General features: G+C 37.6%; 1 protein-coding gene across 3 annotated transcripts in view; it reads right to left on the bottom strand.

Annotated features, from left to right (window-relative positions):
- The window catches only part of Cadm2 (cell adhesion molecule 2), a 1,093,192-nt gene that overhangs the window by 261,919 nt on the left and 810,254 nt on the right, over positions 1 to 21,019 (bottom strand). For all 3 annotated transcript variants that reach the window (XM_045147799.1, XM_045147800.1, XM_004663295.2), the window contains one exon: positions 16,408 to 16,557. In XM_045147799.1, coding sequence (XP_045003734.1) covers positions 16,408 to 16,557 — 150 coding nt within the window. The remainder of the gene's footprint in view (positions 1 to 16,407; positions 16,558 to 21,019) is intronic.

Here is a 21,019-nt window from a genome sequence, read left to right as displayed (position 1 = left end):
ATGAAACTGTTTCTTTGGATGTTTTTTCTGTCTGTCTTTGCTTCATAGTTTGGGGTAAATTCTCTCTTTAATTACATACATGATTTTCCTCTGGTTTCTGAATGTACACAAGCTCTTAGATTGTACTTTCTACTCGCCAGCAACTTTATTCTATTTTCTCTTTAAAGCCTCAACTTCTTTTCAGACTTGTGGCTCTACTCAAGTTTCTTCCCCCAAAACTCAATTTCTCCTGGAGGAACCTTATAAATCATGCAGTGTTTCCATATGAAAGCATGTTTCCAAACCCCAAAATTTATGATTGCTAAACAAACCACATAATAATGTGATTTTTCCTCTCAATAAACTTTATAATTCATCATTTGTCCCTCTTGAGCCCATCTTTGTCAATTCTTTGTTACAGGTAAGACAAAACCCAAAACTTGGGGTTCATAAATTCTGGGAGACATGTGAAACCCAAGATCCTTTATCAAAGGACTTGCATTTTGTGTGTCTTTTTTTTTATTCTTTGTATTTTGTTGTCTAATAATTTATCCTTATTTACCTTTTTAAAATTATTGTGTGTACTGCACTGGTTAAAAACAAAAAATATAGCCCTAGATTATTTATGTGGTTTTGACCAAGCTCCATGAAAAACGTTACTTTGTCATGGTCATTATCACAGCTTCACAGTTAGGATCTTGCTCAGAAAAGGGCAAGAAAGTAAAAACCAGAACTGATAAAAAATTTGGTTCTCTCTCTATATATGTATATATATATATGAAACTGTCTTTGCATGCAAAGATAAACCCAGACATCTATCCTCTTTGCTAACCCCAGATTGAAAGCTATGTTAACCTAAGGGAGAACTAACCACCATGGTGTTTTATTTTGTTTATGGTTGTTCGCAATCTCACTTTGTTTTCTTCAGGTATAAAAGGAGTCATTCTTTAATTTAGGAGTAAAGCACAGAGGAATCAGACTCATAGTAACTTAGAAATGTGCTTGAAGTCTTCCCGGGATGCCCCAGACAGATATAGGACTATACTTCTTCCTTCCAATCTGATGGCCTTGGTATAAATGCCATTTTTCTACTAGGGTCACTGATGTCTGAACATTCAGTCTCTGCTGTTGCTAACTCTTTCCATGGGAAAGTATATGGAAAGGCATATATTTTAGGGAGAGAACTTCATCTTAAAAAGTTACAGTTGTGAGAAAGCATACTCTAGACACAGATCCACAATTGGATTTATCACCATCATCATCATTATTATTAATTATCATTTGATGGTCAAGGTAAAATTAACTTGCCAAAGGAAAAGTAAGTATCTTTGGAAAGTATGAACATCAGCAGCTTTACAACTTGTATATTTCAGGACCAATGTTATTCAGGATACAGTCTAGCATTGATTTTTTCTTTTTTTTAAGGCAAACAATGCCAAAACACAGAGAAAGGTTCTTTAGATCCAAAGACAAAATTGAAGAGTATCTCAGGAAGTCCTAATTTGAGTTCTAATTCCCATGAATTTCCTAATCTATCATCGAAAGCATAATACTTAAACTGCTTCTCTTTAGATTTCCTTGCCATAGACACAGATTCAGATATCACTTATCTGTTTTATGTTTAAGTTATTTGAGTTTAATCAATCCCAAATTCTAGAACATTTTACTGAATTTTACTACTATATAATGTCTTCTTGTGTGTCAATAAGTCCAGATGAATAGGAACAAATCAAAATTTCGCATCAAAAATTCACAACTGCCACCTGCTATAAACTCTTCTATGTCCTTTACAAATTTATTCAGGTAAAAAGCTATGAAGTCACACACAACTCTTATTTCACACTATATCCAGCAACTTTTTTTACTTTCATATACACCAAAAATCCAATCCATTCTTGTCATCACTATTGCTGCATCTCTGACTGGAAAGAGCTTCTTTTATGAATTATTACAACGACTACCTACCTGGTATCCTTCTTTTACATTTTCCTTCCTCCCTCATAATTTATTCTATCTATGACAACCAGAATGATACTGTAAAAATATTCATAAGATTACTTCACTTCTTGGATCAATATCCTCCAACAGTTTCTTGTCTTAATCAGAGAAAAAGCCAACATTTTTCAATGACTGTCAAGGCCCATCTGTTCTGTTTCCTCACCCACTCATTGCCTTTATTTCCACTTTTCCTCTACTTTCATTTGGACAAGTATCAGGGTTTCCCTTCCAGCATGTTCTGAGCACCCATGCCAGACTGCTATCCTGATGGACTTCCTGCCTTTAAAGACAGTCACTCTTTCAGCTCTCTGCTCACCAAGGAATCTCTGCTTCGATATTACCTCAAAAGGCTTCCCTAGCATCTTATTTAAAATTCCATTTCTACTCACACAGAATGTATCACTTTCAGACACAATGTACTTATTTTTCATTTTGTCAGCTTATTCCCATTTGGATATAGGCTGTTTGAGATCAGAGTTCTCTATGGTTTGTCCTCTGTTAAATTCCAGCTGGACATAACAATATCTGGCATAAAGATCAATCATGTATAAAGGAATAACTATTTGTCATTCTAACATGCATATAGTATTAAAATGTAAATGAACATGTTGACTAACCTTGGAATTTATAATCTTAGGATTTCTTAGAATACCAGAATTATGACTGATTTCTTTGGTCACACCTTGACATACACGGATATGTAGGAAAATACATGAAGACCTAATAACAACATCAATACATTGTATGGAGACTCATAATTAAAGTTAGGCAAAGTTTCTCCACATTTACAAAATGGTAATTAGATCCTATTTTTAAGTTTAGCTAACTCAAATTATGGGTGCTCTAGATGTCACTACTTCACACAGTAACTGCTTACAGTGGTTTTTGTTTTCCTTTCTATTTTTTTTATGAGTATAGCCTCTTTTCCATAGCTGCACAAACATTAAATAAGTTTCTTTTAACCCTTTAACTTTTAAGCAACTTGTATCATGGATAATAAGTAAAGAGAACAAAGCTAGAGCTATAAATAACAGAAGCAAGGTTACTGTGGACAGTACAGAGTGCTCTAAAGAGAAACCGAGATTAGTGACAAACACTGCTAGAACCTGTAAAGAGGGAACATTGATGATAAAGTCATTCACAAAATCACAAGAGAGTTAAAGATGGAGGGAACTATTTCCTCTTCATGGAGGTCCTCATCTCCAGAGCCTTTATGTTAGCAAATCCATCTCCAATTTAGAAACTCTGCCTTCATTTTCACATTTAGTACACTTATTGCCCCTAGTAAACTGTGGGACAACCTGCAGCTATTTAAGTACCGTGTTACTTTATGTTCACTTAATGAAAAAGTCAATTTCAAGAATTTATTGGTAGCAGCCAATTTTAGCCTCAAGTGTATAAAATCACAACTTCTTATTAGGTAAGTAATGCTTACAACCTTTGATGGCTATGTTATGATTTGTGTACTGTTCATTGTGTGTGATGTGATGTTGAATTTTGAGTTTTAAAAACCTCAAAACAACTCCATTGAGAGTTGGCCTGTGCACCTAGACATAAAACATGTCCTCATAGCTATTTTCAAAAGTCACTGAGATCAACTCATGCTATCAGTCCAGTCAGTTCAAGAGTATAAGTCAATCCATGGCTGGACTGGGATTCAATTAAAGTTCCCTTGACTATAAAGTATACAGTCTTCAACCAATCAACTCATCTATAATGCTAGAAAAAATTTAAAAGCTAGGATTTTAACTTATAAATCCTTGTATAGCTAATAAACACCAACTATAGCACACAGAGAGGGCTAGAGGGAAAGGGCTAGAGGCATGGCTTAGTGGTTAAGGCATTTGCCTGCAAAGCCAAAGGACCCAGGTTTAATTCCCCAGGATCCACATTAGCCAGACTCACAATGGGTGCATGCATCTGGAGTTCGGTTACAGTGGCTGGATGCCCTGGTGTGCCCATTCTCTTTCTCTCTAGCTCCCTCCCTCCCTCTTTCTCTGTCAAATAAATAAATAAATAAATAAAAATTGAAAAAAAAAGAATAGAGAGAGTTACTAATATATGAAGCATTTTTTGGGGTGTTTTTTATGAGAAAGAGAATGGGTGAGAGTGAGAACAAGAGAGAAAGAAAGAGAATTGGTGCACCAGGGTCAGAGCTGCAACTACTTGTAAAATGAACAGAAAATTATACAAGTTTTAAAGTAAATTATATTACAACTGAAAATCAGATACAACAAAATACTAGTTTATGCACAATATATTTTGCTGGCTACTTTTTCTGTTTATCCTTTCTGATCCACATTTGTTGCCATGATGTACTAATACACACAGGAAACCTCCACCTGCAGATTCTAAATGTGCTCATCTCAGGGAAGACACTGACAAAGAACAGAGGATGACAGGAAGGAGATGAGACTGGACAGATTTTCACACACTGTCCACTTTTCAAGTGGTTGCAGCTCCTCACCACAACCAAGATACATCTCCCTCATCCTCTTCAGGCCCCAACACTGAACACTGGATAATTTCCTCTGACAAATATGTGCCTTATGCTCTTTCATCTGCTCTTTACCCTAATTAACATCTCACTCCTGTATATAGTCTTTACTTTCTCCTTTATTTCATTTGTGCCATATATTTCCTAATTGCAACTTGGCATCAACTTACTCGATGTATGTATTTTGAGAAGATTTTCTAGGACATGTGAAATTATTGCCATGTGGTAAGGTTGGTCCATGATATAACGCATACTGAAGGAATAAATAACAATGAAAGTAACTGGAATATAGCCTGTAAAAAGCAACAGAAACATAATAAAAAGACAACAAATTGAAGTCCCTGTGTCAATAACATGTCATACATGGTAGACAAAATAAAACTTAGGTCTCATCTACATTTCCTGTGGTATGGTTCACATTCTTAAAATTGGTAAATGCTACTTTTTTTGTGAAAAATGAGAAAGGTTTCTGTATATATAGCTTAGAATATTTAATTATTATACAGTGGTGTGTAAATGTAAGCTATTATTAATTTTATCTTTATTGTGTGCACACTAAATAGCTGAGGTTTTTGAGGTAAACAAAATACAAGTTAATACATTCCATTTTGATATCTGCTATATCCAGCTTATCTTTAATATTTTAAGCCTGTCAAGGTGATTGATGCTTAGTGTATGGATAGATACCTTTAGTTGGCATTGATTGGTATGGAGCCAGGAGAAATATTACTTTCATTTAAAATTCATCTGACTTTACTTCCTTTTATCTATCTTTGTTTTAGGACATGTTATTCAAGTTCTTTTTCTCCCCCTGTCCTTACTATTAAAGTAAACTTATCAGTAACACATTTGGTTAATAAATACTAGTGATGTGTAGCATTGTACTTAATAAGTTTTTATTTTTATTCCTTGGGGAAATTTGTGAGAATCACTGAATACTTTTTCTTAAAAAAGACAAACATTTTGTGAAGTAAAGTATCACATACAGTAATGGTTTTTCCATTTTTATATGAAAATGAGTACAAACACACAGAGAAGTGTCTGTTGAATGTGTTCACTGTTTGCTCCTGGAGATGTCTGTACGAAGTACTCTTTGTAAATAATAGGAAAGAATTAAAGTGTTCTTCCCTGAGAATTAAGTGATCAGATTTTGCTACTTCAATTGTTTTCTTCCTTGCCTGCAGAGAAATAGGCACTATGATCTAATTGGTTTTCTATTTCTATTGCCAAATACCACACAGCATTCATGCAGAGTTACAATGACCTATACTTCCTATTTTCTCTGTATCCCCATACCTGCACTATTCTGCCTGCTTACTAACTATTTGTAACAGTGGGGATGTGGTTTGTATAAAAAGGAAAATAAGAGGATCCTAATAAGTGAATACTTCCTTAGCTACACATGCTGGTAATTTCTTTAACTCATGTGGGCTTCTAAATTTTCAGCTTGATTTTGTTTTCTATTTATTCTTTACTAAATTCTTAAGTGCTAAAGAAAAAGACTTCTTCCATAAGCTATGCAAAAATATATAATTACCATTGGATTTCTGCTTCAAAGGCTAATGATTTTTGCCTTTCAGTTATGTACAAAACAGATAGGGAACTGTTAAATTGTCATTCTGACATAGTAGTGTGTCAAAGAGCAGCTTTTATTAGCCTGTCATTGGTATCAGAAGCAGGATTTACGTCAGATCTGACTCCATGTGCACTATTTCATGATGCCTCCTTTAGAGCTATATAACTGAAAGAGCAATATTTCATTTGTTTAAGGTTTGGTATATGTTTGTGTCATAGCTATGGTTAGAAAGTGTATTCTACTAGCCAAAACTGTAATTCAAAAATATGTAATAATCTAAGTGAAGAATAAATTTGCATCAAGACACATGTTCCCCAAAATGTGACCATTAGCTGCACCACACTTCATATGTGATTAGTGTCACTGATGTTAGGTCAGGACAGACTCCCAAGATGGAATCACCAGGGTTAGCAAAATGGTGACAGAGGCATAAGAAAGTGGATTATCCACATACTTGAAGAAACCAAGTCATTATCTCCTCCTTACATGATAATGCCCCAGGTCATTTCCTGCCTCCTTATCTCAAATGTCACCTGGTCACTGTTCTGGTGTCACTCCCTACTGATTTTTAAAAGGTTAATATAGAGTCGGGAGTGATGGCACATGCCTTTAATCCCAGCACTTGGGAGGCAGAGGTAGGGAGATCACTGTGAGTTTGAGGCCACCCTGAGACTACATAGTGACTTCCAGGTCAGCCTGGACTAGAGTGAGACCCTATCTCAAAATAAATAAATAAATAAATAAATAAATAAATAAATAAATAAATAAAAAAAATAAATAAAATAAAAATAAATAAACAAAAGGTTAATGTAATGATATCCCCTAAAGGAACTTTTCTATACAACTTAACAAACAAGTTCTTTTTTTTTTCCTTCCTTACCTTCCCACAACTGAAAAAGCCCTATAAAGCCCACTAACTGAAAACTCAGCTTTTCTGTGCTCCTCTCTTGTGAGTCAGCCCTGACAGTTTGTGTTTTTCCTGAGCTTTCATTTCTGCCTCAGAGTGGTTTGTATGGTCTTTGGTCACTCCCAAACCTTACATCCGGGGCTGTGACTCAGAAGGGAGGGTCCCAGTTACCCCCTGTTGGGTGGCCAGACCTCCTTTCCCTAACCAGACCACCCAGCTTCCACTGACCCTCTGAAGGCTTTGGACCATCTGCCAGGTACAGGTTCCTCCACTCACCACAACTTAGCTACACTCTTCTCTGTTCCTTCATCTTCAAACTCTTTCTTGGTAAGTGTCCCCCTTGGGTTGGCCTGCTTTTGAGTTTATTCCCTTCTCATATAAGCCATTCCCGCATGCAAGGCTACACCCCTCACCCACATTTGGGCCCCAATCCCAGGCCTCAAGAATGATGCACCCTTGACAACTTGTGTCTCTAGCTCTCCAATCTATTGTACCCTAAGTGGTGCCTTTTGGTTTGGTTCCATAGGTCTCGGGACACTTCCTTTCCCTCTCACTTCTCCCTCTACCTCATCTATCACTGTCAACTGCTTACCTCATCAAGAGCACAGATGCCTGCCTTGCCCACTAACAGACTAAGTAGCTGAGAGTTGTGACCTGTACAGTCTCTGTCCATGTGGGAGTCACAGGCCCCATTCACCCTAACCGGCCAAGGGATCCTATTGGTGTTCTAGGTAAACCCAGCTTAAGCCCTGATTCATTTCTCTCACCCTTGTTTTGATCCTTAAGAACTTACAGCCTCTACAACTCTTGGACGACATCAAACCTCATTGTCTTACCTTTCTCTGAAACTGCATGGCCACAGTATAAGCTGGACAATGGGTCAAAATGGCCTGAAAATAGTACTTTTTATTTTCAAGGTCTCACTGATTTAGAAAACTTCTGCCAACATACAGGCAGGTGGTCTGAAATACCCTACATTCATGCACTTTTCACATAGCATGTACAGCCTTTTCTCTCTGCTCTTCCTGCTCTTCTCACCAGGTCCTTCAAGCCAAGGTTTCAGGAATGCTATCTAATTCAACCCCTTCCCCATACTCATCCTCACCTTCTGCTTTTGACCTGAATGCCATATATGACCTGTTCTCAACAGCTGCTCCAGATCACCAGCTCCCTCAGCCTCTCCTGAACCCTTGTCTGATAGCCACACTCCTCCTCTTTCCCATGTTCAGTCTCCTATTCTAGCTCCATGCCCCTCTCCACCACCATCTCCCATCTCCTCTCCTCCTCTTTATCCTCCTGCCCAATGTACTCATTCTCACAGGGCAAAATGTACCCTTTATTTGTTTATTTATTTATTTTGGTTTTTCGAGGTAGGGTCTCACTCTAGCCCAGGCTGACCTGGAATTCACTACAGAGACTCAAGGTGGCCTCGAACTCACAGTGATCCTCCTACCTCTGCCTCCCGGGTCCTGGGATTAAAGGCATGCACCACCACGCCCGGTGCAAAGTGTACCCTTTATGTGGGGTCACAGGTGCTGAAGGAATTGTTCACAATCATGTTCCTTTTACCACATTTGATTTGTCCCAGGTTCCGAAATGCCTAGGATCTCCACTGGTCCAACATGCTATAACAAAGAATATGGCTACTTCACCCAGGCCTATGACCTAACCTGACACAATCTCTTTGTAGTTCTTTCCTCCACTTTCACACCTGATGAGCAAGAACGTGTCTGGGTGGCTGTTTAGGCCCATGCTGATGAGGTTCACTTAACTGATAACACTTTCCCAGTGGGGACGCATGCTGTCCCCAGAGAGGACCCTAACTGAAAATACCATGCTCCCACTAACACTCTCAGATGGGTGGCCTTTGATAGGATGGTTCTTTGCCTCCTGGCTGGTCTCCAAATCATCCCATAAGTTTGTCAATTTAAAAAAAAATCTTTGGATGCCTACCCAGAGGCCTAATAAAAGTCCAGCTGAGCTTATGGTATGCCTAATTGAGACACTGACACAATGCACTCGCCTCATCCCTGCTTCCCAAAAGGTCATTATAGTTCTCAATATCCATTTCCTTCCCAATCTTCCCATGACATCATAAGAAATCAACCCCTCCCCCCAAAAAAACTTGAATGCCTAAAAAAGGGCCCTCAAATCCCTCAGGGCGATCTACTTGACATGGCATTTGAACTTTTTTATTTTCTTTAAATTTTTTTTTCTTCATTTATTTATTTATTTACTTGAGAGCAACAGACAGAGAAAGAGGCAGAGAGAGAGAGAAAGAGAGAGAGAGAGGGAGGGAGGGAGGGAGGGAGAGAGAGAGAGAGAGAGAGAGAGAGAGAGAGAGAGAGAGAGAGAGAGAGAGAATGGGCACACCAGGGCCTCCAACCATTGAAAACGAACTCCAGATACATGCACCCCTTGTGAATCTGGCTAACGTCGGTCCTGGGGAATCTAACCGGGGTCCTTAGGCTTCATAGGCAAGTGCTTAACCACTAAGCCATCTCTCCGGCCCAACATTTGAACTTTTTAATAACAGAGAGGACCAAGAATGGACTGAGAGGGTGATCAGAGAAAGAGCAGTTCCAGTTCCTGACTGCAACCCTGAGGTCTCCTTCAAAGAAGAAAGTGGAGCCACAGTGCTCACCATCAGAACCCTGCTTCAAGTTTGGCCACACTAGTCACTGTAGCAAAGGCCTGCTACAACTTTTGCCCACTGCCGGGTCCCGGTCCTAATGTGTATTTGCTGGACACTGGAAGGTTGACTGTCCTTCTTTGCCTCGACAAGGTAAGCTATCCCCTTTCCCTTGTCCCCCACAAGAGGCAGTAGCTCATCTTCTGGGCATGGAGGCTGAAGATTGATGGTGCCTTCAGACATCAGGCCCCACCAACACTCTCCATATCAGAATGGAGGAGCCCAGTCCAGCATCTGAGAAGGACAGTCTAATTTGTTATGGGGGGCAGTTAGTCAGTCCTGTAATCTTACTCTGGAAAGACTTTTCCCTTGCAGATCTCTGTGTTGGGAATTGACAGCCTATTCCATTCCCCATGCATCACCCACTCTTACTCTGTGTAGTCTGAGATACTCCCCTCTTCCATTAATTTCTCATCATACCCTCTTTTCCTATTCCCCTCCTGGGTCAAGATCTTATGCACAAAACTTTCTCTCTCTCCCTCTCTCTGACTTACCACTTACGCTCTGTCTTTCTCCTCATGCTAGACCTCTTCCTTCAGGTTCCGTGTTTCCCCTTTCCAGTCTCTGAGGTTGATCCCAGGGTGTGGAACACTTCCTTACTGTCACTAGCCCCTAGCTACATGCCTATCATCATCAGACTCAAAGACCCCATGCCCTTTCCCTACCATCTTCAATACCCAATGTCACTTAAACATCACCAAGAACTCAAACCCTTTATTTCTTCAAGCCGCCCTCTTCTATGCCACTCATTCCCCTTGCCTGTTATCAAACCTGATGGGACCTACCACTTAGCCCAAGATTTGTACCTAGTTAATAATGCTGTTATGCCCATTCATACAGTAGTCCCAACCCCTATGCTTTCCTCTTTTATATTCCCTCCTCCACTACTCATTTTTTCACTTCTTGACTACAAAGATACCTTCTTTTCCATCCTCCTCCACCCTGATTCCTATGATCTCTTTGGCTTACTCTGGAAGGACCCTGATACCCATAGTGTCTGTCAACTCACTTGGACTGTACTTCCCCATGGTTTTAGAGACAGTCCCCACCTAGATCCCCCTATCACAGCTAAAGAGAGTCAATTTACTTCCATCATACCCTACTTCATCTAGGGACAAGTACAACTCCACCTCAATGGCTCTCTCAAACTTAAACTCTCTTGAGTTCTTACTCTTCCCCTGATCCCAGAATGTACCTCTTGAATACACTGATGCCTCTCTGCCTCCTTTCTCTTGCTCCAAGCCCTCTCTCCCTCTACTCTGAGTGCTCAGCCCCCTCCCCTCCCTCCTTGCACCTGGCACTTTAATGTCATTGCTGTTGACAAGGATAACAAGCTCCTTAATTCTTCCTTCTGTCCTCTCACAGAGTGTGCACAGTGCATCTCCCTCACCATCTCTATACAGATGTCATCCACTGCCCTGAGGGACTACCTTCAACAGGGATGGTATGAGAAACATTTCTGTTTCACTCAGGACTACGTCATAACAACACTCCACACTGGCACTGTTGGGGTGTGCTCACTGTCAATCTCACCACTCTGTCACCTCTACACACCCTGGAACTGCCTCCTCATCACCTGCCCTCAAGGGAGACTCATTGACCACATTAATCAGACTCTCCCATAAGAACTCATTGCCCCTATGGTCAGTATGCAGACATTATAAAAGGGAGACCATGGTCCCTTACCATTAAACAAAAGGCTGGAATGTTCGGTCAGGACAGGCTCCCAAGAAGGTGACACTATTGTCAGCAGAATGGTAATGGAGGCGTGGGAAAGTGGACAATTCACATTCGTCAAAAGACGCCCCCCTCCCAAGTCATTTTCCCCTCCTTGTTTCAATGCCCCAGGTCACGGTTTCCTGTCCCCTTATTATGCAAGTTCACTGTTCACTGTTCTGGTGTCACGCCCTAGTTAATTTAAATGGTTAATGTAATGATCTCCCCGAAGGGAACTTTTCTATTCAACTTAACAAATGAGTTTTTTTTTTTTTCCTCCTCACCTTCTCCCAACTGACAAAGCCATATAAAGCCCACTACCTGAAAACTCAGGTTGGCTGTGCTCCTCTCTTGTGAGTCAGCCCTGTCAGCTTGTGATTTTCTCTAATAACAGCTTTCATCTTTGCTTCATAGTGGTTTGCATGGTCTTGGTCACTCTCAAAACTTAACACTGATCAATTAAATTTTTAATGATTAATTTTAATTAGCTTAAGTATACATATTTGTATGTGGCTGTTGCTCCCAAATCAGTTTAGGCATGGGACATTTTGATGATCATGAAATACTCTGCTGGCATTATTGTTGCAATAGATTATTCTTTTTTATTTCATGTAAATCTAAGAAATGGCAGTTCTTTAAGGAAAAAGCAGCTACCAAAGAGGTTGACACAAGGGGACCAAGAATACAGGGTTATCCTCACCAACTAGGGAGCTTCATGTCAGCATGGGCATTATGAGGCAATGTCTCAAAAAAAAAAAAAAGCAACAAACCCATTTTTTCATGAAAAAAAAATAAAAGAAAGCAATAATAAAAATATTAAGGGTAGATATTTATTGTTGTCATACCTAATGTGACTTTGGCTTCTACCTATGACTTTCTTAAGGTATTTCCTGTTTTTATTAGTTTAATTTAATTTTTTTAAAAGCTGACTATTCCCAAATTCAATTCCTTTTACTAACATCATTAGATTAATGTCTGTGAGAAACTTCCCTTAAGACAGGAAAGCTATTTATTCCATCAGGCATGCTAAAACATATCAAATGTCTAAATTTGTATTTTACCTAATAAATGAAGCCATGCAAGTTTAATATTAACTAGTACTCTTGCTTACTACCTATGTTCTTCTGAAGACACTTCTTTTTTTTTTTTTTTTTTTTTTTTTGGTTTTTCGAGGTAGGGTCTCACTCTGGCTCAAGCTGACCGCTGACCTGGAATTCACTATGTAGTCTCAGGGTGGCCTCGAACTCACAGTGATCCTCCTACCTCTGCCTCCCAAGTGCTGGGATTAAAGACGTGCGCCACCACGCCCGGCTTTGAAGACACTTCTTGATATTCAAATTGAACCCCATCTGACAGACACTCCCAACAAAAATGCATAGTGTAATTCTCCTTTAGCTGATCATTCTTTGCTACATCTCCGTGTGCTTTACTTCCAATAATAATTTCAGGTGAAGGTAGCTTTTCTGATTCTAATATGACCATTGGACCAATGTCCTCAATTCTTTGTTCATTACCTTATTATAGTAAGGTACTTTGGGGACTTACCTATCCATGTAAGTCCATGTTCAAACTTGACTCACTTCTCAGAGTGGCATTTTGGCAATCACAGTGGCAGTTATAATGGCAATGAGTTACAAGCAAACTTGTTCTATTCTGCTGATCAAATACCCTTCCTTTTTACCTTGCCTCCCTCTTTCTCTCTCTTCTATTCTTTCAGCTTTTCTTTTCCCTAACCTATTACATTGTATATATCTAAGCTTAAGGGTGCAGAGCACTTGTGAGTAATGACTTGCTTAATCTGAAAATTTCAACTTCAACTCTGCCCATAGTCACTTAAAGTTTTAAAGTATTTGGATGATACACACCTCTGAAAGATTCAATTTGGTAAGCACCTTAGATGATTTCACAAGGTAGTTAATGCTAAAAACTACTGGCTACATATTCTGAGAAAGAAATAAAATAGGGTTAATGCAGAACTTTTAAAATCAGTAGATATGCATATTAACTCTAACCAGGAACACTGTTAACAGTAGGCATGGTTTCTTTCATCTGTGTCACATAACTAGGCATGTTTCTTGATTCAAGGTAAATATAATTATCTTCAGAAAAAAGACAAGATACATAGATTAAAGATGGTATGGGAAAAGTTGTGACATTAAATCTTTAAAAATACCTTCATTTCCAATGCCTATATTATATATATATATATATATATATATATATATATATATATATATATATATATATATATATATATGTGTGTGTGTGTGTGTGTGTATTATATATTATTCCTTCAACTAATATGTCACATAGAGTGGCTCCACTGACAGGTAAGGCAATACAAGTTTGATTTGCATTGATGAAAGCCTTTGTTGGCAAACTTCTTTCCATAATTTATTATTTCGTGAATATAACACCAGAACAGAATAAGAAAAAGTCTAATCCCCATTTTATAATAAAAGAGAGAATTTCTAAGTTATTATTTAAGAAAAGACAATTGAAGTAAGTGAATAGGAATTAATTTCATCAGATCCGTTTGGTATTTTATGTCAGTGGAAAGATGCAAGAAGACATTGCTTGACAAGAGTTTGATCTCCCCACTTAGCTATCCTGTAGAAAGAAGAGGGTTGCCGTATTTACAACTGCAGATTTTCTATTACACGGGACTCTATTCACTTCTGGAAAGATCTATGGACATAGGAAAACTCATAATCAATTCCACTTTTAGAAGCTCTGTAAAGGATAACTTATAGAGTGACTGAGAGAAGCAAGGACATTTAATATAGATTTTGTCTTTGTGCCTGAGGGTTTGACCTCTCAATGGTAGATGTCACTGTAAACATGTCTTTCAATGATCTCCTTATGAAGAAGTACAGAGTTTGTTGGGAATAAAATGGAGATTGTTATTGTACACTTGTGGAGTAGTAGAAAAATAATAGTGTTCAAACACTGTAACGTTCATGGCTACGGACCAAGACAAATTTCTTATTGAAATGAAGAAATATTGTTTTATAAAATTCAGGGGTAGGTAAATTTAAAACACTATTTCTAAATTAATGCATTTAATTTTAGCTAATATTTATATATGTACATATAAATTAAATTAATAGCATGACTCTATAGCAATATAACTGTGAGCAATATTAAGTAAACAGTAGACTGCTGGTAACAGAGATCTCAAGATGTGAAACTGTAGTGTTTGATACTGCTCATGGTTTTGGCTATTGATTCTGGATCATGTGGCTCGAGAATAAGGCTCATTGTTGTATTCACATGTTTGGTGAAACACTAGTTACGATGTTATAGTGAGGTCAATATTGAAGTAGTAGAGTTTTACTAAAGGAAGTTGCTCTCCATAATGCAAATTTGTCTTATTCAACCAGTGGAAGGCCATGACAGAAAGAGTGAGGTCTCCTAAGTAACAGGCACCTCTACCTCCAGTTTTCTTTTGCCTGTGTGACGACAAGTGGCGCACGCCTTTAATCCCAGCACTCGGGAGGCAGAGGTAGGAGGATCGTATGAGTTCAAGGCCACCCTGAGACTACATAGTGGATTCCAGATCAGCCTGAGCTAGAGTGAGACCCTGCCTTGAAAATCACACACACACACACACACACACACACACACACACACACACACAAAAGAAAAAAAAAAAACAACAGTTGTTCTGTGTTACTCTTACTCACCTGCATGTCCTCACAGATTTCTAATCCTCTTGCACAACAGTGACTTGATCCAGGATCACAAAATAAAATCTATTTATTCTCTCATCTATCTCTCAGTTCCTTTTCTCTGCAGAACTAACTCCTAACTAACATTCTGAACTCTTCACCCATGCTTTCATGTAGGGTATGTTTCTTACCACACATGTGTATTTTTATTCATTTGTTTATTTTCTGTGCTAGAATCGGAACTCTGAAATGTGTAAGACAGATTTTTGCCTTTCTGTCACTGATTCTTGTGAAAAGGAACATTTAATAAATATTTGCTGAACCAATTAACTATCTACTTAATCAATCCTACGGTACCTTGCTTTAATATTTAAAACTAAATGAAGAACTATTTTTGAGAGTATTTTTTTAATCAAAAGAGGGAAAACACCACCAGCACAAAAAGTATGGTGAGCATATATTTTTGGTGGACTGGGGAAAAATATTAGACTTACAAAATTTTAATATATCTAAAAGTGAAATAACATTTAAATTATCTTATTGCTATCTATTGAGACATACAAAAGATGTTAAAACTACTTTAAATAGGTAACATATAAATAATTATCTTATCCTATGTGATTTAAATTTATTTAACATTATATATAATTCCATGTTCTTGTTATAGTTTATCATCCCACTTTTACATCCAAGTTTATAGCATTGGGTAAAATATTAAAGATTTGGTATATATTATTAGATATATGCTTGAATTGTCTTTGTGGATGTACTTACACCTAAATAAATGTAACCAAAATCTACCTTATATCTAATCAGAAACCCAAATTAAGTGCAGCTTGAAATTCCTTCTAAGCATGCACATATACAGCCTCTTCGTAAAATTCAGGTTAAAAATGAATATAATTATTCTTATTATAGTAATCATTTCTATAACTTATACTTGCAGACCCAATTTAAGAAAATATAATCACTAAACTCTTAAAAGTCATGTAGCAGCTTGTAAATAGGTAAATTTAAGTATAATGAAAATAGCAATATGCTACCAGGCATAAGAAAAATATTCATTCTATAAACAAGGCAGCTAGGAGAATGAATGTATACGGTATGGAAAAATAAGATGGTTATTTCAAGAAGGCATGATTTTTTTTTCAAATAGAATTAGAACTGTTTATTTTATTAAAAAGTTGACACAGGTTATCTTTGGTGTTTATGACTTGCAAACTAAAGTATTTAATATTTAGCATGTTTAAATACAAGCAGCAGCCGTTTGGTAATCAAAAGGAATAATTTGAATCATCTCAGGAAAATAAATTCATGATAATTAAGATATTTCAGAATATGTTTAAAACATTGAGAAGGAAATGTATTCACCTTTCTTGTCATCGAAGTACAGAGTCTGTTGAGCTGGATTTGACCACTGGAGGGAGGTGTTATCATTTTGATCAACCCTGCAGGTCAAAATTGCAGTTCCACCTTCAACAACTGTTACATTCTGTGTTAGTGGAAACTGCCCTTGGCTGCCTAAAAGGAGATTAAAGAGAATGATGATTAAAATGAAAGTTATAAAATGATTAACTTCCCAAGATGTACATTTGGCTTCATTTCTTATTTAAAAGGATATTTAGACCAACAAACCAACAAAACTATATATCATAAAAGACACAGAAGTAATTAAATATTCTTAACCAGAGGACAGTTCAATTGATACACGGTGAGAACTCAGGTATGCTCTCTTATGTGTTCCCAGATGCTTTTTTCTCTTAGGCACACATGAAGATTTCTATTCTAATAGTGACACAATAATCATTAATTTCCCCTGACCTTGCACTGCTTGTGTCCTGCTAGATTGGGTCACTGTGAAAAGTAAGGCAGTGAATAAGTTTGGTTGAATTGAATTGTTTGCAGGAGATAAGAAACACATAAACTTTTTCCTTGGTAGCTATTATAATGCAGAATACAATCTAGGAAACATAAAAACTAGAACTTTAGGAGATGGAGAGATGGCTCAGCAGTTAAATGCACTTGCTTGCAAAGCCTGATGGCCTGGGTTTGATTCCCTAGTACCCACATAAAGCCAGATGCACAAAGTGACATGGCATCTGGATTTTGTTTGCCGAGGCAGCAGACCTTGGCATACCCATTCACATTCATTTTCTCTCAAATAAATATTTATAAAAAAAAAAAACCTTGTACTGGAGCAGGAGAGATGGCTCAGTATCATGCCTGCAAAGCCAATGGACCCAGGTTCAATTCCCCAGGACCCACATAAACCAGATGCACAAGGGGGTGCCTGTATCTGGAGTTTGTCTGCAGTGGTCTGAGGTCCTAAAGTGCTGATTCTCTTTCTCTCTACTGCCTATTTCTCTCTCTCCCAAATAATTAAAAAAATATTTTAATAAAATAAAAGTCTAGTACTTTACATTGAATAACAGTGAATGTTTGATTAAGAAAAATCGACAATAAATCCTATTTTACTAAGATTTATTAGAAATGTGGGCTGGAGAGATGGCTTAGTGGTTAAGTGCTTGCCTATGAAGCCTAAGGACCCCGGTTCGAGGCTCTATTCCCTAAGACCCACGTTAGCCAGATGCACAAGGGGGTGCACGCATCTGGAGTTCCTTAGCAGTGGCTGGAAGCCCTGGCACGCCAATTCTCTCTCACTCTCTGTCACAGTCAAATAAATAAATAAAAATGATCCAAAAGTTAAAAATAAAAAGAAATGTAGCTATTTTGGACATACAGAGGAGGTTGGAGAAAATAATGAGAATATTCTTTAAAATGCATTCATTATACATAATATTCATCAGAATGTATTAAAAATGAGGTGCTTTGGCATGCACTCATTAACTCTACTTGGGCACCAAGGCAGGCAGGATCGCTTTAACCCAGGAGCCTGAGGCCACTCTGATCAACAATAATGACATTCTGTTTCCAGAACAATAGTGAGAGCAACAACAACAACAATACTACACACACACACACACACACACACACACACACAAAACTTGTGTAGAAACTTACAAAGTGACCAATGAGGAAATATCTTTATAGTTACCTTGATAATAAACATATTCCATAATCAGGAAACTACCTACTCTTGAACTTTTTAAATGGCCCCTGTCAATTTGGATTTTATTACTATATAATGAAGATTTTAGTCTTCTTATATATTATTAAAGAAATCTAAACAAGAAGCTTAATAAATGCACTGTTGACAAAACAAAATTCACGCCTGAAGAAAAATAATGCATAAATTTCACCTCTGCAAGATTATATGGAGATAAGCTCTGTCAAGTCTGGTCAGGATCAACAGGGGTAAAATGACTTTCTAGAGCCAGTTTAAAATACTATTATGTGAGTAAGGTAGTAGATTAAGTCAAAGATAATTTACATATGCACGGCCATTAGGATGGCTTAATCATACCCATGAAATGTACTTCCCCTTCTTCAGATTTTTCTTTGTTTTTAAGTCCCCCCCTGTACCCCAGGTAGGGTCTCACTCTAGCCTAGGCTGACCTGGAATTCACTTTCACTATGTAGTCTCAGGGTGGCCTTGAACTCATGGTAATCCTCCTACCTCGGCCACCAGAGTGCTAGGATTAAAGGCCTGTACCACCACACCCGGCTCTCCTCTTTAGTTTTATAATGATTTTTGCCATTACTAGGCTCTGTGGTAGCTATTTCCATAAAGAATCTTATTACCAAAATCCCTATTGGTTGACACCATGAGATCCAGAAGACCCTGAAGGAAAACACGTCTTTCCAGGCCTAAAGGATGGAAGTGCAGAGCATCATGACCATGTTAGATAGTTAAGCCTCTCAGGTATAAAGATCTGATATCAAAGGCTTCAACAACTCCTGTAATCTTTAAGATGGAGTCGGAGTGGCTTCAGTTTGCCATCAGCTCAGAGGTGACCTCTAGCGAGGACAAATGGGAACTATCACTCTTGTGAAGTGGGCTGAGGCAGAAAAAAACTACACATCAGACAATGCATTGGGAGTACTCAGACAGAAAAACGGAATAATGACCAAGGATCGACAGATGTTAAGCCTGAAGCTTAAGATAATTTAAAGCTATCTTTTTGTTACCAAATACTGGCGGGGGGGGGTGAGTCTTCAAATAATAAACTGCACACAACTGTTAATAAATTCACGTGGTTCAAAGTAGATGACATTTAGACTAGTATCCCGTGGTACATTTAAAAATGCTATCTGCCTCTTTAAAAAAACTAGGAAAAGATCGGTGGTGCTTGCAATGTTTTTATTTACTATATTTGCAACATAATTTTTTAAACATCCCCATAAGAAAATATTATCCTTCTCATTTTACAGATGGGTAAACTGACACTAGGAGGTTAAGTGATTTTTTTTTCCATTGTGAAACAAAGTCAGTGAAGTGTATGGAGATTGTTCTGAAAGTTCAACATTTTTATTCTTATTCTTTCCACAAGGGAAGCTGGATCATAATGGCTAAATCACTACTGGTCTAAATGTGAGTTAGACAGCATGATGAGAGAAAAATGAATAGTCATTTATACAGTGAAATTTAAACTTATAAATTCAGATAAAAGGAGATGTCAAGATAAACTGCTATTACATTTCCTGTGACATAGAGAATCAAATTTTGGTAATTATTACATGTCATTATAGTCCCAGTGATGAAAGAAGGTAGGGGTCTTCTATATGTCCAGTATGTGCATATGTCAGCACACCTGGCTCTTCCAGGGAGGATATTAGGAGAGTGTCTCTACCCCTTCTTCCACATGGTTTCTGACTTTAAAGTAGTATGACTTCTGTTCCCTGACTCTTGCAGCTAGAAATCCCTGCAGTCAAATAATTTAGTTTTTCCCAATAGAGAGAAAATTCATGTGGAGAATCTACTAATCCTAAATACCCTTAGGGTATGTGGTTTCCAAAATCAATTTAAAAGCCTGCTTTGCAGGCAGTCAAACTTCTTCTCAGAGGTCTGAATTGCCTTTTCTTCTGGTTATAAGCTGGAGAGAACATGGAGTTGTCTGTGACTTTTCTCTTTTAACTCCTTATGACTCAACTTTGCCTTCCAATTTCAGAAAGTCCCAAGACATTTTCCCAATTAAAAAAAAAAAAAAGATTAGTATACTATCTAATTGATTATTCATTCTTGGCTCATCAATTTATGTGTATTTTATAGGACATGCTACATGCCTATTCTTATGTAAGTCAATATAATTTTTAGAGCTCTAAGATTTATTTATTAAAGCATTATCATTGTGAAAGTTGAAAAAAAGAGATTTCTGAGTTTAGTTTATTTTGTTTTAATTTTTGGTATCATGGAGAGAGGCTTACTGAGACCACATAATCAGTGATGTCAAGAAAGATGATCTGGTGTTGGACAGTACTTGATTTTTGTCTTCATGGATTTCTAAGATGCATGTGTCATACTGATATATTATTTGAACATATTTCTTGGTCTGTTTAAACTCACTGGATCCTAGTTTTCAGAGGAGTCATTTTTGTCAAGATGTAGCTGATTCCTAGATGGCATGCCTCTGCTACCACACTCTTATTTACTATAGAATTAAGTGGTGGAGCTCATATGTAAATAATAAAAGAAATTCAGCACATGGAGAAGCAGGATGAATGTGCTGAACTTCTAAATTGCATAACATACTGTATATTAAATGGAAATTCTCAGTAGGTGTTCATCACACAAAGTAAATGTATCATTTGAAGAGGGATTTGCAATGGCAGAATGACCAGAGTAGTTCAGATTTGCAGAATCTGCTCAAAATGAAATAAAAGAATAGAAGCATAGACTAATTTCTCTTTGGGGAAAAAAATGGGAATATTGAACCAGAAAGTCTTTATTAGGCATATCAGGATAACATTGTAAGGCATTTAATTTTTTTTGTTTGTTTATTTTTATTTATTTATTTGAGAGTGACAGACACAGAGAGAAAGAGGCAAATAGACAGAGGGAGAGAGAGAGAATGGGCACTCCAGG

Source organism: Jaculus jaculus, chromosome 4 (assembly GCF_020740685.1).
Source record: "Jaculus jaculus isolate mJacJac1 chromosome 4, mJacJac1.mat.Y.cur, whole genome shotgun sequence".
Classification (NCBI taxonomy): Eukaryota; Metazoa; Chordata; class Mammalia; order Rodentia; family Dipodidae; genus Jaculus; species Jaculus jaculus.
This window is presented reverse-complemented; position numbering and strand designations above follow the sequence as displayed.